The following is a 20,832-nucleotide window of genomic DNA, read 5'->3' on the forward strand; positions in this document are numbered from 1 at the left end:
TCTAAAACAACCATTCGATCATGCTCTCAAGAGAATGCTGACAAAGCACTGAAATCCACATAAAAGAACCAAGTGGCAAGACAAAAACTGGAAAGGGTAAGTGAAAAATATTTCCATACATAGTTTAATCAGGTTAGGCCAAACTACAGAAAATTAGTAAATGACAAGAAACATCATAAGCAAATATCTAGACTAAAGCAGAGAGACAAAACAATAAAAAATTCAGTAGAGAGAATAAAAGACAACTGGGATAAAATGAAAAGTCATAAACCTGTAATAATAAACCTAAAGGGAGAGAAAAAATAGGACAAAAGCAATACTGGAAAAGAAATGGCTGAGAATATTTTTAAACAGAAGAAAGACATCAAGCCAGAGATTCAAGAAGCACTTATATACCCAAAGTAGAATAAATGTAAAACAAACACCAACAAGGCAGGTGGTAGTAAAACTGCTGAAAACCAAAAAAAAGATCTTTAAAAACAGCCAGGGTAAACGAATATACCAACAACAGAGAAATGATAAAACTAACAGCTGTCTCTGCAGCTCAAACAATGGAAACAAGAAGACAACAGATTACATTTTAAAGTGCTGAAAAAGAATAACCGTCAAACTAAAATTATATATTCAGAGAAATATCCTTCAAAACTAAAGGTGAAAGAAAGATATTTGCAAACAAAAACTGAGAAAATGTATCATTGTTAGACCTGCATTAAAAGAAACAGTAAAAACATCTTTTTCACACACAAGGAAAATTATCCTAGATAGAAGATCAGAAATGCAGGAAGTAACAAAGATAAATGATGTGGTAAATATATAGGTAAATATAAAAACAACGCTAGTAACATTATCTCTGGTTTAAAATGTACGTAGAATTAAAATACATGAAAACAACAGCATATAAATTGGAATAGGGATAAAAGGGATAAGTAAGGATAAAAGTAAGATCCCGGACTTCCTTTTCTTGCTTTGCTATTCTACAAATACTATTAATTAGTAAAGCACTAATTTATAGAAGTCAAGAATGTATGTCATAATATCAAGAGTAATTTCTAAAAAAGGCATACATAGCTAAGAAAACAACAGGGGTTGCTCTGGTAAGCGCTGTGAATTGTGCAAGACTGTTGAATCTCAGATCTGTACCTCTGAAACAAATAATGCAATATATGTTAAGGAAAAAAAAAAAGAAGAAGAAGAAGGTAGCGGGAGGGGAAGAATGAAGCGGGGGAAATAGGAGGGGTAGACGAACCATGAGAGACGATGGACTCTGAAAAACAAACAGGGTTCTAGAGGGGAGGGGGGTGGGAGGATGGGTTAGCCTGGTGGTGGGTATTGAGGAGGGCACATTCTGCATGGAGCGCTGGGTGTTATGCACAAACAATGAATCATGGAACACTTCATCTAAAACTAATGTAATGTATGGGGATTAACATAAGAAAAAAAAAATGAAAAAAAAAAAAAAAAAGAAAACAACAGGGGAAAAATGAGAAATGGCACAATAAAAAATCATTGCTTCCAGTTCAACTAGCCTATTGAAGGATGAGAGACCATATAAAAAAAGGCAAATTATCCCACCTACAGTCCACTAGACCAACTAACCTATTAGCCAATTATGTATGTGCCCAGACCACCATCCAATCCCAGATAATCCACGAACTGACTGAAGAACTGCCCAGGCAAACTGGAGATTCCTTAGCTATAGTAAAATAAGGGATGCCTTCAGCCACTGAGCATTAGGGTGGCTAAAGCTTAATGGTTAGAGCAGAAATAGATAAATGATTCCATACCGAGAAGCTAGGAAAAGGAGAACAAATTAAACCCAAAGAATGTAGTAATACAGAAATAACAAAGAGAGTAACGCAGCTCAATAAACTACAAAGCAAATAAATGATAAAGAAAACTAACAAAGTCAGGGTCACCTGGGTGGCTCAGTCATTTAATTGTCTGACTCCTGGTTTTGGCTCAGGTCATGACCTCAGGATTGTGAGATCAAGCCCCGTGATAGGCTCTGTGCTCAGTGCAGAGTCTGCTTAGATTCTCCCCTCTCCTTCTACCCAGCTCCCCCCAACTCATGTTCTCCCTCTCACTCCTCACTCTCTGTCTCAAATAAATAAAATCTTTAAAAAAAAAGAAAACCATCAAAGTCAAAAGTTGATTCCTTGAAAGATTAATAAAATTGACAAACCCACTGTAAAGCAAATGAAAAAAATAATCACAAATTACTAAATGAAGAGAGGGAACATCATTACAGCCTCTACAGACATTAAAAAGATAAGAAGAGATTATTATGAACAACCTATAACAATCAATTTGGCAATTTAAATGAACAAATCCCTTGAAAATAACTCACCAAAAGAGACACAGTGCTGAAAACTTATAAACTGATTCTAATGCACTTCCATGTAATTCTTTACATGAGAATGCAAAGTGCCCAAAATTACAGTATTTAAAGTTATCAAGACTAACTATACAGCTATGATAGTTAAAATAGTTAGAAGCAAGGATAGATAAACAGACCATTGGAACAAAAGAGTTCAGAAGTTAAACCACAAATTTATAATCACTTGGTTTAATTTTTTTTTTTTACAGGGGGGTGGTGGGCAGAGGGAGAGAGAATCTTAAGCAGACTCCACGCCCAGAGCAGAGCCCAATGCAGGGCTCGATCTCACAACCCAGAGTCACTTGATTTAATTTTTAAAATAACTACTGAGATATGGTTGATAAACAATAAACTGTACATATGTCAAACAATCTGCTAATTTGACATGTGTATATAACCATAAAACCATCACCACTATCAAGATAATGAACATATCCATCTCCACAAAAAGTGCTGCTTTAAAATGTCTCTCCTGGGCACCTGGGTGGCTCAGTTGGTTAAGCGTCTGCCTTCGGCTTGGGTCATGATCCCAGGGTCCTGGGATCGAGTCCCACATCAGGCTCCTTGCTCATCAGGGAGCTTCCTTTCCCTCTACCTGCTGCTGCCCATGCTTGTGCTCTCTCTCGCTCGCTCTCTGACAAATAAAATCTTTAAAAAATAATAATAATAAAAATAAAATGTCTTCCCCTTCTGCCTGTTCTACCCACCTTTACGCATCTCCAGATAATCACTGATCTGCTTTTTTTCACTAAAGACTAGTTCTGCCTCTTCTATAATTTTATACAAATTTAATCATATGCTATTACTATTTTATTTCTGGCTTCTTTCACTTAACAGAATTATTTTAAGATTCATCCATGTTGTAGCATGTATCAAGAATTCATTCCCTTGCTGAATAGCATTGCATTGTATGGGTATACCACAGTTGGGTTTGTGTATTCACCTACTGATAAGACATTTAGGTTGTTCTCAGATTTTGTCTAACAAATAAGGTTACAATGAATATTCATATGTAAGTCTTATTATAAAATTATGCTCTTGGCCAAATACCTAGAAGTAAAATGGCTAGATATAGGTGTATATTTAACTTTTTCAAAAGCTGTCAAACTATTTTCCAAAATAGTTGTGTCACCTCACATTCCCTCCAGCAGTGCATGAATTCTAGCTGCACATCTTCACCAACACTTGGTATGATCAGCCTTTTCCAATTTTAATTGTTCTACAGTGCTGTGTGGGGACAGATGGTAGCTACGTTTGTGATAAGCATAGCATAACATATAGAAAATAATAATTTAAATCATTCTACTAAATATGTACGTTTTAATTTGCATTTCCCTAATAAGTAATAATGTTGGACATCTTTTCATGTGCTTATTTGCTATCCTTATATCTTCTTTGGCAAAGAGTCTATTCAAATACTCTACCCATTAATTGGGTTGTTTCTTATTACTGAGTTTTGAGAAATCTTTATATATTCTGGATCAAAGTCCTTGATCAGATATATGACTTACAACTATTTCTCCCAAGTCTGTAGTTTGTCTTTTCATTCCCCCTTAACAGGGTCTTACAAAGAAGAGAAGTCTTTTTAATTTTTATAGCCCAATTTATCAATTAGTTATTTTACGGTGCCATATCTGAGAAATTTTTGTTGAACCGAAGGTTTCAAAGCATTTCTCCTATGTTCTGCTCTTTTTGAAGTTTTATAGTTTAAGGTTTTACATTTAGGTGTATGACTCATTTTGCAGTTAGTTTTTTTATATGGTGCCCAGGATAGACCAATGCTCACTTTACCTAATTGTTTCAACAGCATTTGTTTAAAAGTCCATCTTTTCTCTAGGAGGTTACCTCTGCACCTCTGTTAAAAATCAGCTATTCATATATATATGGGCCTACTTCTGTGCTCTCTGTTCTGTTTCACTGATCTATTTTTCTGTCGTTTTATACCAAAATTACACTGCCTTGATAAATGGAACATTTATATGAAGTCTTGAAACAAGGTAATACTAGTTCTCCAACTTTGTTCTTTTTCAAAGGGGTTTTGAGTATTCTAGGTCATTTGCATTTTCACGTAAATTTTAGAGTCAGTTTGTCAAAATCTACAAAAAAGCGTCTAATGGGATTTTTAATTGTGTCTGAATCTATTGAAATTTGAGTAAAGTTGACATCTAACATTGAGTCTTCTTACCCATGAACACAGTATCTCTACTTATTTACATATTCAATTTCTTTCAGCAATGTTTTTTTATTTTTCAGGGTACAATCCTGTTACAACTTTTGTCAGATTTATCTATAAATATATTTTTAGATACTAAGAGATATTATTTTTAATTTTAACTTTTTAGTAGTATATAGGAATATAATTGATTTTTCCATATTTATCTTATATCCTGTCCCCTTTCCTAAATTCACTTTTTATTTCCACTAACTTTTTTGTAAATCTCTTCGGATTTTTTAAATGGACACTCTTAGGAACTGCAAATAAAGTTTCATTGCTTCCTCTCCAATTTGGATGCCTCCATAATACTGGTGAACCGTATCTTATCAGCTGAGGGCCTACAGAGCAAAAACAGGTTTCCCTGAGAAGACAGAATTCTGCCTCAATACTGTAGCATAGATTTCCTGAGTTTCCAGCCTGCCAGCCTATCCTATGAATTTTAGAACCAAGACTGCAACTTCAACTCTGGCCTCAGTTTCCAAGCTGCCATTCTGCCCTACAGATTTCAGACTTGTGGGGCCCCACAATCATGTGAACCAATTTCTTAAAAATAACCTCTTCATTCCCTCCTTCCCCTATCTCTCCAGGTCACCTGCTGTCTGTCTGTATGTGTTTCTGTGTCTGTATGTGTATCTATTCTATTCCTTCTGAAGAATCCTAACCACACTGTTAAACAGTCCACAAATCTCAGAATAGTTTCCACAGCAAATAATTATCAGACTAAAAATGTCAGTACTGTACTGACACCGAGAAACCCTGTGCTAGGTCAAAAGGGAAAAAAAATAACATATATATACACGCATAATAATAAATCAAAAAAGGAAATACTTATTCAAATAGTTGAATACTTTTTTTTTTTTTAAGATTTTATTCATGAGAGAGAGAGCATGAGCAGAGGGAGGGGAAGAGGGAGAGGGAAACGTAGGCTCCCCACCAAGCAGAGAACTCGATGCGGGACTTGATCCTAGGACCCTGGGATCACAACCTGAGTTGAAGGCAGATGCTTAACTGACTGAGCCACCCAGGCGCCCTAATAGTTGAATATTTTTCATCTTTAATAGATACTACTTTTTCCTTTTACTATTTTGATGTCATTAATTTTATTATGAGTATTAATTACATAAATAAATGAAAGTTCCCCTAAAAGAAAGAGAAAATTGTGATAAAGAACTTTAAATTTCCCACAAACTATGCAAACTGTTTTCCGATTTGCACTTTACAATTATGTACTGATACAAGGAAAGCTACTTACTTCTCAAAGCCTCCACATTTTCACCTTTCTTTCTGTATGTCTTCTGAATACCACTGATTCTGAAAAACACCATTTTCTACTTGTTTTTAAAGTAAATTATAAGGATGTGTGTTTCCATATATAATATTTTTATCAAAGCTGTCATATTTAATAGGAATAATAATAAAGTACCTTTCTACTAAAACAATAAACCTAAGAGAGCTGAAGATAATTATAAAATTATTTTAAAGAAACAACAGAAGTATATAGTACTCCTCTCCATTTTAAGTGTTATTCATTCATTTTTCATAACAAGCCAACTTCTAAAAATAAAGCATTTGGCCCAAGCAATTTATAGATTTCTTTTCATCTTTGATACTTTTCTATTTATAATTTATCAAATACTTGTGACATCAGTTAAGGGAGATTAAAAATCAAATGCTATATTTCACATCAGCACACACTTCAAACTATCTATAAATGTGAAGTGGTTCTCTCATTCCACTTTAAATGTCTTAAATAACTTTTTAAAGAATGGTTTCGTTAACCAGTTTAAAATTTGCCCTTGAGAAGGCAGACCATTAGCCCACTTATTACATTTTAAGTATTTCGCTCTCTCTTGCTTTTATATATTTCTCTTAATTTGAAAAACACTTCTTCTTCCATTTTTCTTTTATTTCTTTTCTCTTTCTTTTTCCTGTTATTTTTTAAATTTGGTTTTGACTGATCTAGCAAGGCACAGTAGTGAATTTCTTTGGTTCATAGAAATTAAACTGATACTTTAATTACCTCACAATACCCAAAGGCCTATGAAATTAACAAAGGACAATATAGACAATGTAGCCTGAATAAAATTATAAAGTTAATATTTATTCTGTTTCAATCTACATAATGGAGCAAATTTGAAAACAGCTTAATTGTAAAATAATAGGTTTTATTACTTTAAAAAATTTCCATTGAAACATAAAATTTCAAACCTAGCACCTTATTCTAAATTGTTACAAAGAAAATAAGAACTTAAAAGAAACCAGCTCATATTAATACTGTTTTAAAAATCATGAGATGTGTACCAAATCTCTTAAGATATAATACTTATATACATTTTTAAAAAAACAGGATTTAAATGTAGCAGCTTCCATCAATACTTCTTATACCTAGACTACCAAAGATTAAATGATACCTTATGGCTTCTTTTCCCATAAATTCTGAAGAAACAGGCTCAACAATTTCATTAAAACTGATATTCCCATTAACACTGCCCTCTGATAACTCCTTATAATTTCTTTTGCTCTTTGACCAATATGATGGCTTTAGAAAATATAAAGATGATCTCCGTAAGCCAAATTCCCCTGAAAAACAAAAAAACTTAATTATCATAACAAATTATTTCTAAAAACCAGGTTTTGAATCATAAAAGCAGTATGTGAAACTTATGACCTAATGTTTACATAAAAAGTATTAAATCAGCATTGGGTGAAAAACATGTTTTATTGACAAATAATTCCAGTCCACAAACAGTCTAAGATACTCAGAGTGAATGAGAATATAAAGGTGAGTGAAATGCTGCAAATGACATATCAGATAAAGGGCTAGTATCCAAAATCTATAAAGAACTTATCAAACTCAACACCCAAAGAACAAGTAATCCAATCAAGAAATGCGCAGAAGACATGAACAGACATTTTTCCAAAGAAGACATCCAAATGACCCACAGACACATGAAAAAGTGCTCAACATCACTCGGCATCAGGGAAATCCAAATCAAAACCTCAATGAGATACCACCTCACACCAGTCAGAATGGCTAAAATTAACAAGTCAGGAAACGACAGATGTTGGCGGGGATGCGGAGAAAGGGGAACCCTCCTACACTGTTGGTGGGAATGCAAGCTGGTGCAGCCACTCTGGAAAACAGTATGGAGGTTCCTCAAAAAGTTGAAAATAGAGCTACCATATGATCCAGCAATTGCACTACTGGGTATTTACCCCAAAGATACAAAAGTAGGGATCCGAAGGGGTACGTGCACCCCGATGTTTATAGCAGCAATGTCCACAATAGCCATACTATGGAAAGAGCCAAGATGTCCATCGACAGATGAATGGATAAAGAAGATGTGGTATATATATACAATGGAATATTATGCAGCCATCAAAAGGAATGAGATCTTGCCATTTGCAATGACGTGGATGGAACTGGAGGGTATTATGCTGAGCGAAATAAGTCAAACAGAAAAAGACATGTATCATATGACCTCACTGATATGAGGAATTCTTAATCTCAGGGAACAAACTGAGGGTTGCTGGAGTGGTGGGGGGTGGGAGGGATAGGGTGGCTGGGTGATAGACATTGGGGAGGGTATGTGCTATGGTGAGCGCTGTGAATTGTGCAAGACTGTTGAATCACAGACCTATACCTCCGAAACAAATAATACACTATATGTTAAAAAAAAAAGAAGAAGAAGAAGATAGTAGGAAGGGAAAAATGAAGGAGCGGAAATCGGAGGTGGAGACGAACCATAAGAGATGATGGACTCTGAGAAACAAACTGAGGGTTCTAGAGGGGAGGGGGGTGGGGGGATGGGTTAGCCTGGTGATGTGTATTAAAGAGGGCACGTTCTGCATGGAGCACTGGGTGTTATATGCAAACAATGAATCATGGAACACTGAATCAAAAACTAATGATGTAATGTATGGTGATTAACATAACATAATAAAATTTAAAAAAAAAGAAAAATGAAAAAAAAAGGTGAGTGAAATGCATTTTCCAATCTAAAGGAACTTACATCTTTATGGCTACACAGATATATATAACAGCACCTAGAACACAATGCAGAACACAAAGCATGTCATGCATGGTACTCATAACAGTTCAAAAGAGGAGAAGTTTATACCTAGATAGGGAATCTGTCCTGAAGGCTTAAATGAGTCTCATCTTAGTCTTTGAAAACAGCTAGTATTTAATACTTAGAAAAGTGGATATAGTTCATGGAGAAGACTTTTTAAAATCAGGAGAGTAACACAGCAACAGGACAGGCATTGAAGACTTAGACATGATAGACAGTGATGGTTGCTCACACAGTATATATCCATTTTCACCTCTTTCCCCCCAAACACTGACACTTCCCATTTTTTTAAACATCTACTCCTCTTCTAGATGGCCACATCTGATCTGATCCCAACTACAGAGAAGATCCTAACTGATCTAATCAGTATGTGGCACTCTCTGGTTTACTGCTCCAGCTGTAAGCATGTAACCAATCAGACAAAAGCAAAGATTTTAGGTGGGGGAGAGAGTCACCCTCCCTCTTCCCCTGGACATGAACAAAGAAGCATACCACTGCAGCCAAGAAGAGAGCAAACCTGCCAGACTCAGACACAGGTGGCCAAAGCATGGAGAAAGTGGGTCCCTGATGACCCACAGTTGAGCAAGACAACCAACTCGGAGTCTATCCTATCTCTGGACTTCCTTTTAAGTAAAACAATCGATTTCCTACTTGTTTAAGCCAATTAAAACAGTTTTCTGTTAAGAATAACTAGAAACAATCTAACTGATACACTGGAGCTGTGTTTAAATAGGTAAACAGGATGAATACAGAATACAATATGGAGGGACAGAGTGAAAATAAGGGATTAAATATATAAAAGTATTGTGAAGGATATTAATACATAAGGAGTTTCTATTTAATGCACTAGGATACGCCCAGCGAGGTGATTTCTGAGCAGGTGAATAACTTGATTAAAGGGAATGGTGAAGTTTTAGATGGACTGAAGGCAGGTAATGAGAATAAAGGTATTACAATGGTGTAAACGAGTGCTGCCCAACCTCTCCCTCTGCAGTGATGGACATGTCCTCTATCTGTACTGTACAATACGGTAATGGTCACATGTGGCCACTGAGCAGTTGGAAGGTGACTTGTGCTACCAAGGATATGGACTGTTAATTTAATTAATTCTAATTAATTTAAATTTTAAAAGCCACTTGTGTCTTGTAGTTACCATATAAGTGCAGGTCTGAACACAGACAAAAGTATAATGAGGAACTCAAAGGGGAAAGTCAAGGGAGTGTTAGATATTTTAATAATATTTTGAATCTACAGGAGTTGGTTAGACATGCACAACAGATAAGGAGAATGGTAGGAGTTACAAGATGACTTGATAATTTTGTACCTTAGAGGATAAAATAGTGAAATACTTTAGCCAAAAAAACAGTTTTAAAACAGGGACAGGACAGAGGGAAGGACAGAGATAAATTCAGTTAGAGACTTAATGTTTTCAAAGCAAACTGCTCTCATTTTAACAGAATCTCCTTATGTTCACTAGTGGTTAAGATACAGGTACAATATATACTTATTTAAAATTAAGTTAAAAGCTTGGACAACAAATATGACTTAGGGTACTGTGGCTAGAAAAAAAAATTTAAATTAAGTTGACTCTATGTGAGCAAAAAAACTAAAAATCTTTAAAGTAAAATCCAATAACTACCTGCATACCTGGAATGACTTGATCAAGATAGACAGCCAAGAGGACATAGAAGATACTATTAAGTGCTAGCATGACAATAGTAATAATTAGAGGATATGGGCCTTCAGTCAAATTAGAAAATAAAGCACCTTCATTAAAATCTTCTAAGTGCATGACCTGAAAAATAGAAATACCAACTTTATTATATAAAAATGATAAAAATAACTAAAAGCTAACACTAGAGTTACTCATTATATCCAGATTGGTGGTAACCAAACTGGGCCTTTTAACAGATTAAACAATCTGCCAAATTAGTAGTATGAATTTACAAGGAAAACAACAGAAACTTTATCAAAATATAAGTTTATCACAACAATCCATTTCAATCTTTTTAATGTTATGTTTCTAAAACACTCCTGGGGCTTTTAATTCTAAGGCAAGGACTTTCAAATGAAATAACAATAAAGTATGCTGTTAATATTAACTGGTGCAAACAAATGGTCCACATGGAAGTCAAACAAATTAAGTATTAGAGGATAAAATTATGATCAGCATCCTTTCAATGCTGCAAAGGGAGAGGGTATTCTGAATAATTAACACAACTATTATTACATTTTCATAGTAGATATATGTGAGAGAGCAGAAAGAAATATACTAGAGGCTGAGGCCTTATTTAGATCCCAGATCTGCCATTAGGTGAATAAACTTTAACCACACCACTCTGGATCCAATCTCCTCATCCATGAAATGAAGATGGGTTAAATAAACACGAAAGTCCCTCTCACAACCAACAAAACATGAATCTATAATTCTACCTCTCTAAGTGAAGGAGAACTCAGTGGACTCTTAAAATGTATAAACAACAGTTCTTAGGTCCAACATAATTAAAACTTGTTTAACTCAATGCTCATAAACAATGTGTCTTAGATCTCACAAATCAGAATATTCTATCTAGTCAACATGAATCATCTCTTACATTAGTAATTACATTTTTTCTTTATACATTAACCAAATTTATGTTCTATTATATAAAGTAGTTTCTCTTAAGAATTTTTCCCTTAGAACCTGACTGCCCCTGTAAAGACTAATAAAAATCAAATAAAAACTTTAAAAATAAATAAATATATTATTTAGTTGAATGACAATCCCATGAACCCTAAAGCAATAAAATCCACAGAGTCTACTTATTTCACTAATACAGTCCAGAAAATTTGTTTTGCTCCACACACAGTTTTCTGCCAGGTACACATCCAAGATAAATTTACAAAAGTAGCAATGTAACCAGGCCATAGAGCAATCCAGATTACCTGATGCTTAAAACAACAACTTCTAACAAACTGAGTTATTGCAGTGAAATAGATTACTGAGACATACTAACACACAGAGTAGAAAACTTATAAACAGATCATATAAATGAAAAACTAGAAATGGAGAAAATGTAAATAAAACCCAGATAAAATGTACTCCAGTATTCAAATAGCATTCCTTTCTCATGTGGACGTTTTAAAATAATTTCTTTGCAAATCCAAGGTAGTATGCATTGTAGTATAACAGGCCACATGGAACTGAAGAGAAAAAATATTTAGTGAAAGCAAGATAAATATATTACCTACCTGTGCAATACCAATCAAAAAAGTACACTGACAGAAAGGACTGAAAAGCCACACTAATGATTTGGGAAAACTTTCCATGAAGACTATCAAAAGGCCAACAAATCCAAAAGCCACAGTGACTAAAAATTCAACTATTCCCACATGTTTTGATTTTTTAAAAAGCGGTGTCAGCATTAAAGCAAAAAATATCTGTAAAATATAAAGGTTAATGCATTGTTCATATACATTGGTATGAAAATAAAATTAATTCTACTTTTGAAAAAACAAGTTATTTTCATTGGAAAATACATTCATTGAAATACTTTCTAAATGCTATCTATGGTATTTTATTTTTATGTAAGTCATGATAAATACATAACAAAATTTAAGATGACAAACATTAAAAACTACAATTTATATATAGGCAAACATAATTACCTCTACACTATAGAAACCATAAGCAGTCACATGTTTCTGCAGTTAAATGTATACATATGTGAACGAAACAATAAACCAACCAGCTTTTAAACAGAGAACCTATCTTTGAAACTCAATGTGTTAATAAGATACAAAATCAGGTAACTGTATACAGAAGTCTGAGTTGTTTGTAAATTATCATGTTAAAGAGCAAGGGAGATCATCAAAAATTTAACTGGTATAGCATGGGCACATAAGCCAATCAAAATGAAAACCGGAACCCTGGAAACAAAGCCTGCATTCAGCCGATATACCCAATGCATGGCAACACTGCCCAAGGGCTGCATCTACAAAGGCATACCTTTATAAATCATCACCCTATAACATACATTAACTTGAAATAGTCAGGATTTCATGAAAACAAAGGGTTTGAAAAAAGTCTAGTACTAGACCATCTTAATTATACACATAATTTGATTATATGAAGATAGTAAAAGACTCAGAAATTGTATGTGAAATACATTATATGAAAACAAGTTAAATTTGAGACTATTTTGTACCTTTCCTGAAAATAACTTTAAAAATACATACATTATTTAGTTGAATGACAATCCCATGAACCCTAAAGCAATAAAATCCACTGAGTCTACTTATTTCACTAATACAGTCCAGAAAATTTGTTTTGCTCCACACACAATTTTCTGCCAGGTACACATCCAAGATAAATTTACAAAAGTAGCAATGTAACCAGGCCACAGAGCAATCCAGATTACCTGAGGTACAATGATGCCACATATAATTCATTTATCAGTAACCTAGTAACAAATCAACTGTAAGTTAACCAAAGATAATACTTTGCTATATTAATCAACTACTTTGACAGTTTTTTATTCCCATTCAAGTTAAAATACTCACAGACGATAACCCATACAGCAAAAAAAGTAGAAATATCACAACGCAGCTACTTTGAGGGAATAACGAAGAAGCTGTTGCAATGACTGCCATAAGAAGGGACATAAGAAAAATCAAGCTTGTATACAGAAGAACCCAGGAAAGCCTAAAATGAGAATATAAACACATTTATGGTTAAATGCACAGGCTTTAACAATTAAAAAATCATTTCAAACAAAACATCAGCTTTATTTTAGCAATTTTATTCTTAAAATCAAGTTTATTCCTTCCTGTGTATGCTCATTTACTGAAAATTAATGCTCTTATAACTAATTAAAAATACATTAGTTAAGTTAGAGGTAAAAGTATAATCTGACATGAGATAAAACAGTGATTATCTTCTTAAGAGTCAAAAAAAACTTTACAAATTAATAGCAATTCATGACTAATTTAAATCTAATAGTCTCAAAAGTTTAATGATGTACAACATTACTGATTTTCTTAAAATACAAAAGAGTTTAATGACAATTTTCTTATGGCCTGGGCTATAATTAAACCTCTGATAGCTTTTGGTACCTCTTTTAAAACAACACTAATCAACTAATCAACACAATCACTAATCAGCAACATACTTACTACATGTAAGATCAAGATCAACAACGGACTCACTATATTTACTCAAAATTTCTTCCCAAATCAGAGTTCAATGGAATTGCTACAGTACTCAGGTTTGTTTGTTTAATGTAAGCAGATCATGATTTAATGTGTGCTACCATAAAAGCAGTGAAATAGAACTAAAAGATACCTACATTACCAAAACTGACTCCATCATTTTACAGAGGCAAAACTGAGGCACTAAGAAATTGATTTGCCTAAATGCTTCTAACTACCACTTCCTCACAAAGCACTTTAATAATTTAATGCAACTTAAAAACCAATCACTACTCAAATGACAGGAAAAAAAAACATGCAAAGAAAATACATTATACACAATGACCCCATTATGTAAAGTGCATTATTAAAATGTTATAATTAATTGCTGCATTGGGCTAAATGGAATAAAATTTTGTAAAATGGACTATAATAGCAAATCACATGCACAGTATTAACTTTCCCCCCAAAGTGAGGTCAAAATAAATTTTCCTACTGCACAGTGGGAAAAGTAAGGAAAATTCACTCAAAATTATTTATAAAAATGCATCTCTATAAAATCATCATTATGTAAAAATGATGACACATGAACGCTCACTTGTGAAAACATTTTTCAAATTTGTTTCTCTATAAATTATTTTGTTATTTTCATCTTAATTCATACAAATAACTTTTTTCCCAGGTGGGGAAAATCCCATATACCACCTATGCGAACTTCAATCATTTTAATTAAATTTTTAATAACATGCATATGCTATGATACTGGGGGAAGACTATAACACACAATTAATTTCTAACTTTCCAAGATCTCAAATGTTCTATACACTGAAATACATAGAACACATCTCATCGATTAAGACAAAATGTGAAAAAGAATTTAAACATAATATATCAATATCAGTTTTCCAAATCCCACTTCCCTTATGGTAAAAGAAGAAAAAAAAAGCCAAAATATTGCTAAAGCTTGTTGCCTAGTCTCATACTCCAAGACAAAGGTAATCATTGTAAGTAAACAGGATCAGCACCTCCTCAAACTGAGCAAATAACAAAATTACAACACTGAAGATCTTTATACTTAATATAATTATTAATCACACTAAGTAATAAACTTTTAATAACATACCAAAAGGCAGTATCATGAAGTCCCATTATCTTTAAAAACTCCTTTAACTTTTTCTCTTTCTCTGCTACGATATGAATTGCCAAAAAATATCCAAATGGTGAAAATGCTATAACTAGGTATATTAAAATTACTCCTCGGGGAAAGGTATCTATCTCAACCACAGCAGTTTCTCCCATAATGACAGCTTTTGTTGACTCCAGTTCCTTCCAAAAGGAAACATTGGTCTTTAGCTAGAATTGGAAAATACAATCAATGAATTTAATTCTGATAGTGACCCCCAATAAAATGTGACAATTACAACCCCAAATTTAGTATGAACCCATTACAAATACAATCCTCAAAAACCACACCTGAAATGAAGTGACTGACCCCAATATCATGATATAGCATACATTATTGCTTTTATTCATTCTGGAAGCATACCATAAAGTCTGTAGTTGGGAAGTCTGTAAATTTTGAGGAAATAACTTGTCGAAGACAATTATATTGAATAACTATCATCTTAAGCAGACTATTATATACATCTTAACAAAAATACGCATTTATAAAATTGAGGAATTAAGGAATGATTATTAGTACCATGAAAGACTCTCTTTAAAAAAATCTTTTCAATAGTACGTTCTATTGTTTTAAAAGCTATATATGCAGCATGTATAGACAGAATAATAAAACTTTATGCCATATGATACTTCTATCTTGTCTAAAATAAGATCTGGCTCTGTCTATCCATCCAGTGTGGTCTGGGCTGTGGATGGCTAAGGTCTTTGGCCAAAACACAAATAACTGGTATAATAGTCTCAATGTGATAGATGCTATATTTCACTGTCTTTACCTTAAACTTCTATATTATTGAATTTGGGTAATATTAATACATTTATACCATCTTGTAAGAGTATATAAGACAATCCTATACCTATCATTTGGTTCTTACAACAACCCTGTCAAGTAAAGCATTATGATTGTAGTCAGTTTACTACATAGCAGTCTAATAACCTGTCTCCTATTCAAGGTCTCCTGTTGTTTTCTACTAAAATGTGAGACACTCAGTAAGATCTAAGCATGTCTTTAGATTATAAGTTATACACAATGCTAGTGGCAGTACAGTTTAAAACACAAACTTGGGAGCCAAAAAGCCATAGTTTGAATTAGCTTTGCCACTAATTAACTGAATTTTGGAAAGTCACTTAATCTTCCTGTGCTTCAGTTTCATTTTTAAATTGAGACAGTAATTGCACAAATCTCATATGGTTGCTACAAATTAAATGGATTCATATTAGTATATCACTTAGAAGCAATGCTTGGCAGGCACCTGGTTGGTTCAATCAGTTAAGCATCTGCCTTCAGCTCAGGTCATGATCCCAGGGTCCTGAGATCAAGCCCCACATTGGGCTCCCTGCTCCACAGGGAGCCTGCTTCTCCCTCTCTGTCTCTCATGAATAAATAAATAAAAACTTTAAAAAAAGAAAAGAAATGATGCTTGGCAAATAAGTTATAAATATTTATTATATAAAAATGAAATCTCCTACTATGATTAACATAATAAAAATTCTCACTTTCCTTAACTTATTTTTATTCAAGGGGAAAGTCTGTAAATATACATCTTTCATAAATATTACCTATGGTCAACACAGATACAACAAGACAGATATATGGAATGCTAAGTTCACCTGTTTAGAAACCAACAAATAAAAGTGGGGTCTGAAAAATATTAAATCAGAAAACATGACTTCTTCCTCAACGTTTTTCTTAAAGGAGCTGTAATATGTATTCTGTACATCTGACAGTAGACAAACCAAATCCTAACTGTAAAGACTTAGGGCATATTGTTAAAATATGGTTTGGCTTTTTCTCTCTCTCAAATAAATAAATAAAATCTTTAGAAAATATATATGGTTCGGCTTTATTTTATTTCCTTCACCATATTACCTGTATAATGGCAGCATCTATGGATGCTTGTAAAACTGTGAACCCTGAGGTCCAGTACTGAGCAGCCTCACATGATGTTGAACAGCCAGCTATGGGGACAAAATGTGAGACATAAGTATTTGCACAACATGTAAGTGCTTTCTTTTAAAGATAACATATGGAGGGTTACTAAAGCAATATAATTAATCAATCTCCATAGGATCGAAGAATAAGCAATTGCCCTTTGAAGGCAAAGAATAGCACATTCCCAATTATTTATTTGAAATTTTTGAAATAAAGAGTTACATAGAAAGAAATCAACTGTAAGCATGGTTATTTAAAATAAGTCACTTTTCTGTTTCAAGGTAAGTCACTCTACAGTGACTTAGTCAGATTCAAAGCACTTCCAGATGCCAGGAGAAGTCCAGGTTAGGACGACAGGAAGAAATAAAATTTTCTAAGGGCCTTTTGGAATCAAGTCACAAATACAGTACTCAGCATAAGGGACTTTAACACTGCTCAATAAATGTTTGTGATTGATAGTATCTCTTCAGAGGTTTAAGCACTGAAGGCTGTTTTCCATGATATAAACATAAAACTAATAAAGTTCATTGGTCCAAGACCTTGAAATTTAAAGATATGTAGCACACCACATATGAAAAACAATTACATGGAGAAAAAAAATGCCGATTCAGAAAGTCATATAATTCAAGATAAAATTTTGCTTTCTGTTACTGTAATTAAAATATATACAAATGTATTAAAATTAAAATGGATGCTACATAAATTATATTTCATATTACATGTAGATGTAGACGGATATTTGTTTATACATATACATTTATGCTATACTTGACAGTTTTTTTCTCTTTTTTTTTCTCTTAACCAGTAAGTACAGTTGAAAATGCCAATGTTGGACCCCATCAAATTCTGCATATGAACTAAAAGCAGCAAAGATATGCATTTATTTGAAATACAAGATTACTTAAGGCTATTTACCTCTTGAATCCATATAAATAGAAGATACTGGAATTATATCAGGAAAAAAACGGAGTTCGTAGGACATGAAATCTTTGAAAACCACACCCACAAAGTTGTTGGGCTTAGAAAGACTGGATACTAACAATTCTTTTTCATTTACATATTCTTCAGTAATTATGACTGTAAAATATTGTAACAATAAAGTTAACTCACAAATTAAAAGTTTAGTACCAAACAATAGACCAAATTGAGCATGATATTTGATGAATATAGTATTTTATAAGCACTTCTGTGTTATTCTCTAACTTTCAAGAAAATAGAGCCATGAATATACTACATAATAATGAATAATAGTACAATTTCAGACACTATTTCTCAGCTGTCATCTGAGTACATAAATTATGTGTCTGTGTAACACACAGAAGTTATTAATATGATGAAGTTTAGCATAAACTTTATTATGCAGTATATGTAGTTCATTTATCTATTTCAAAGTAACTTCTTGATAAGTGAATGGATATTTTATTTTCAAATATTTCTTCTGAAGAAGAAAATTCCATTATCTTTCTCAGAAACCAAATATATACTCTGGTAACTAAGACACACTCTCCCTTGAATAAAAATTGCCATTTCAACCCCAGACTGCTTGTTCCTTTCCTAGAAGACATATGGAGAAAATAATCTCTGAGATTCCTTTCACATCAGATAATCCCAATTTTTTAATGTTTTCTTAGAGTTTTATTTACAAGCAACTAGTCTTCACTAAAGAAGTTTCAGGACATGTGGTGAAATAGAAGAACACAGGATTATGTGCTTAACTGTGTTATTTACTAGCTATGTGAGCAGAGATAAGCAATTTAATTCTCCAAACTTCAGTATCCTCATCCCTAATACCTAGCTGATCACACTGGTTGATAAGATCAAATGCAATTACAAACATAAAAATGCTCTGTAAATTATAAAGTATTACTTCAATGTTAATTCATGATTTTCTGGACCTTTAAGTTGGACACAGATTGATCTGAATAAAGAGGGTGTTAGTTCAACGTCTTACCAGTCATGTTACCATATATGGATGCATGTCCCACTTTCACTCAGTTCTGTGGTTAAAAAGACAGAACTTTTTTTAAAAAAAAAATCTATATATAGGGGTGCCTGGGTGGCTCAGTCATTAAGTGTCTGCCTTTGGCTCAGGTCATGATCCCAGGCCCCTGGGATCGAGCCCCGCATCAGGCTTCCTGCTCCGCGGGAAACCTGCTTCTCCCTCTCCCACTCTATCTGTTTGTGTTCCCTCTCTCACTGTGTATCTCTCTGTCAAATAAATAAAATCTTTAAAAAAAATCTATATATATTTCTACTATTTTAGCATCTAAGTTAATACACACTGACTTGGGTTTCTTTGGTGTATATGCTTTCCTCTAACTCAGAATTACCAAAGAATTTTTTTCTCAACATTTCTCATCAGTTTTTTGAGCTAGCATGCTAAATGCTATGGCTATCCATGCTACTTGTGCTTAGGGAAACCAACAAACATATACCAATAAGATATTAAGTAGTAATAAGACGGAAAGAAACCAATAGGGGAAAAGTTATCTGGCTCCTGATTGTATAAGCATTATCTATTCAGTGATGCATTATCCAAAACTATGATGATACATACTAGAAGTTAATTAAAACTACCTGATTATATAGGACAATATGTTAATTCATTATTTTCAACAATTTAGCATTTCATTAAATTAATCATCATAGTAGAAATTGTCACTTTCTTTAGTTCTTGTCTTGGGTTCTCTCACAGCCACGTCAGGCTCATTAGTATGAAATCACTTACACTGTTATCCAGTCTATTTCTTGTGAGAAGTACAAACTGAGTGAAATAGACTTAGGTACTTAGCCACAGTCCTAGTCTCCAAAGATAAGTACCACTTCTGTTTACACCTTATACCTCCATAAATAGGAATGGCAGTCTGAAATGATTACTGCTCTGTAATCTTTATACCTCTAGCTTCTTATTATATGAGTCAGAATCAAAATGAAATATGCCTCCAAATCTTTTATCCTGTACAAATGTGCTTTTTTTATAAATGGTCTGATAATTAAATATAAAATATTAAGGGGTGCCTGGGTGGCTCAGTCGGTTAGGCGGCTGCCTTCAGCTCAGGTCATGATCCCAGGGTCCTGGGATTGAGTCCCACGTCGGGCTCCCTGCTCAGTGGGGAGCCTGCTTCTCCCTCTCCCTCTGCCTCTCCCCCTAGCTTGTGCGTGCTCTCTCTCTCTCTCAATCTCTCGCTCTCTCAAATAAATAAATAAAATCTTTAAAATATATATATATAAAATATTAAGACCTATGCAACATGCTTCAGCAGGATTGAATGATTTTAATAATTTTTATTAAACTATATTTTGGTGAGGGGACATATCTTCAAGTGTTAAGAGTGTAATTTACTCAATAAAGCAAGCAGAAAAATACTGTTATAGATAGAATCCATATATAAGCTCACAATACCCTCAGGAAGGTGGTCAGTAGAAACTTTCTGCATGATGTTTCTTGTAATATTAGTCACTGGAGTATATCCCAGAATTAGGTTAGAGAGCATAGATTTGTCCATAGGGTTAAGTTCTATATCAGGCACTTCTTCGTATCTCTTATTTGGATGCATCATACTAATTAATATTAACCAAAATAAAAAAAATAGTGGAAAAAGAATTTCCTATAATAAAGGAGACAAACAAAATGGTTACAAAATATACCAATGGCAGCAAATATCATCAAGATCTCTAAGCAAACAATGTAATACTAAGGAAAAAACAGGAGGAATTTGGGTATTCTTTCTTAAGCACAAAAAGTAAAAGCAATTCTATCCTGAAAGAAATATTGTGTTGAGCATCTCACCTAACTCAACAGGAATATTAGACAAATTTTCCTTTATATTCAGTTTCACTGAAATACTTTAAAATTCAAGTCACATAATAAATTAAAATGACATAA

The 20,832-nt window shown here is 33.5% G+C and overlaps 1 protein-coding gene across 6 annotated transcripts in view; it reads right to left on the reverse strand.

Annotated features, from left to right (window-relative positions):
- The window catches only part of ABCA5 (ATP binding cassette subfamily A member 5), a 129,677-nt gene that overhangs the window by 40,539 nt on the left and 68,306 nt on the right, over nt 1-20,832 (reverse strand). For 5 of the 6 annotated variants that reach the window (XM_064582435.1, XM_064582437.1, XM_064582436.1 and 2 more), the window contains 9 exons: nt 20,350-20,554; nt 17,862-18,023; nt 16,884-16,972; nt 14,958-15,187; nt 13,208-13,349; nt 11,897-12,085; nt 10,313-10,460; nt 7,004-7,172; nt 5,845-5,903 (listed from right to left, as the gene is read on the reverse strand). In XM_064582435.1, the coding sequence (XP_064438505.1) occupies nt 5,845-5,903; nt 7,004-7,172; nt 10,313-10,460; nt 11,897-12,085; nt 13,208-13,349; nt 14,958-15,187; nt 16,884-16,972; nt 17,862-18,023; nt 20,350-20,554 (1,393 nt within the window). The remainder of the gene's footprint in view (nt 1-5,844; nt 5,904-7,003; nt 7,173-10,312; nt 10,461-11,896; nt 12,086-13,207; nt 13,350-14,957; nt 15,188-16,883; nt 16,973-17,861; nt 18,024-20,349; nt 20,555-20,832) is intronic. The other variant, XM_064582440.1, reaches the window with a different exon arrangement.

The sequence above is a fragment of the Mirounga angustirostris genome, unplaced genomic scaffold (genome assembly GCF_029215605.1).
Source record: "Mirounga angustirostris isolate CCGP_5_RB_7025 unplaced genomic scaffold, mMirAng1.0.hap1 SCAF_17, whole genome shotgun sequence".
In the NCBI taxonomy this organism is placed as follows: Eukaryota; Metazoa; Chordata; class Mammalia; order Carnivora; family Phocidae; genus Mirounga; species Mirounga angustirostris.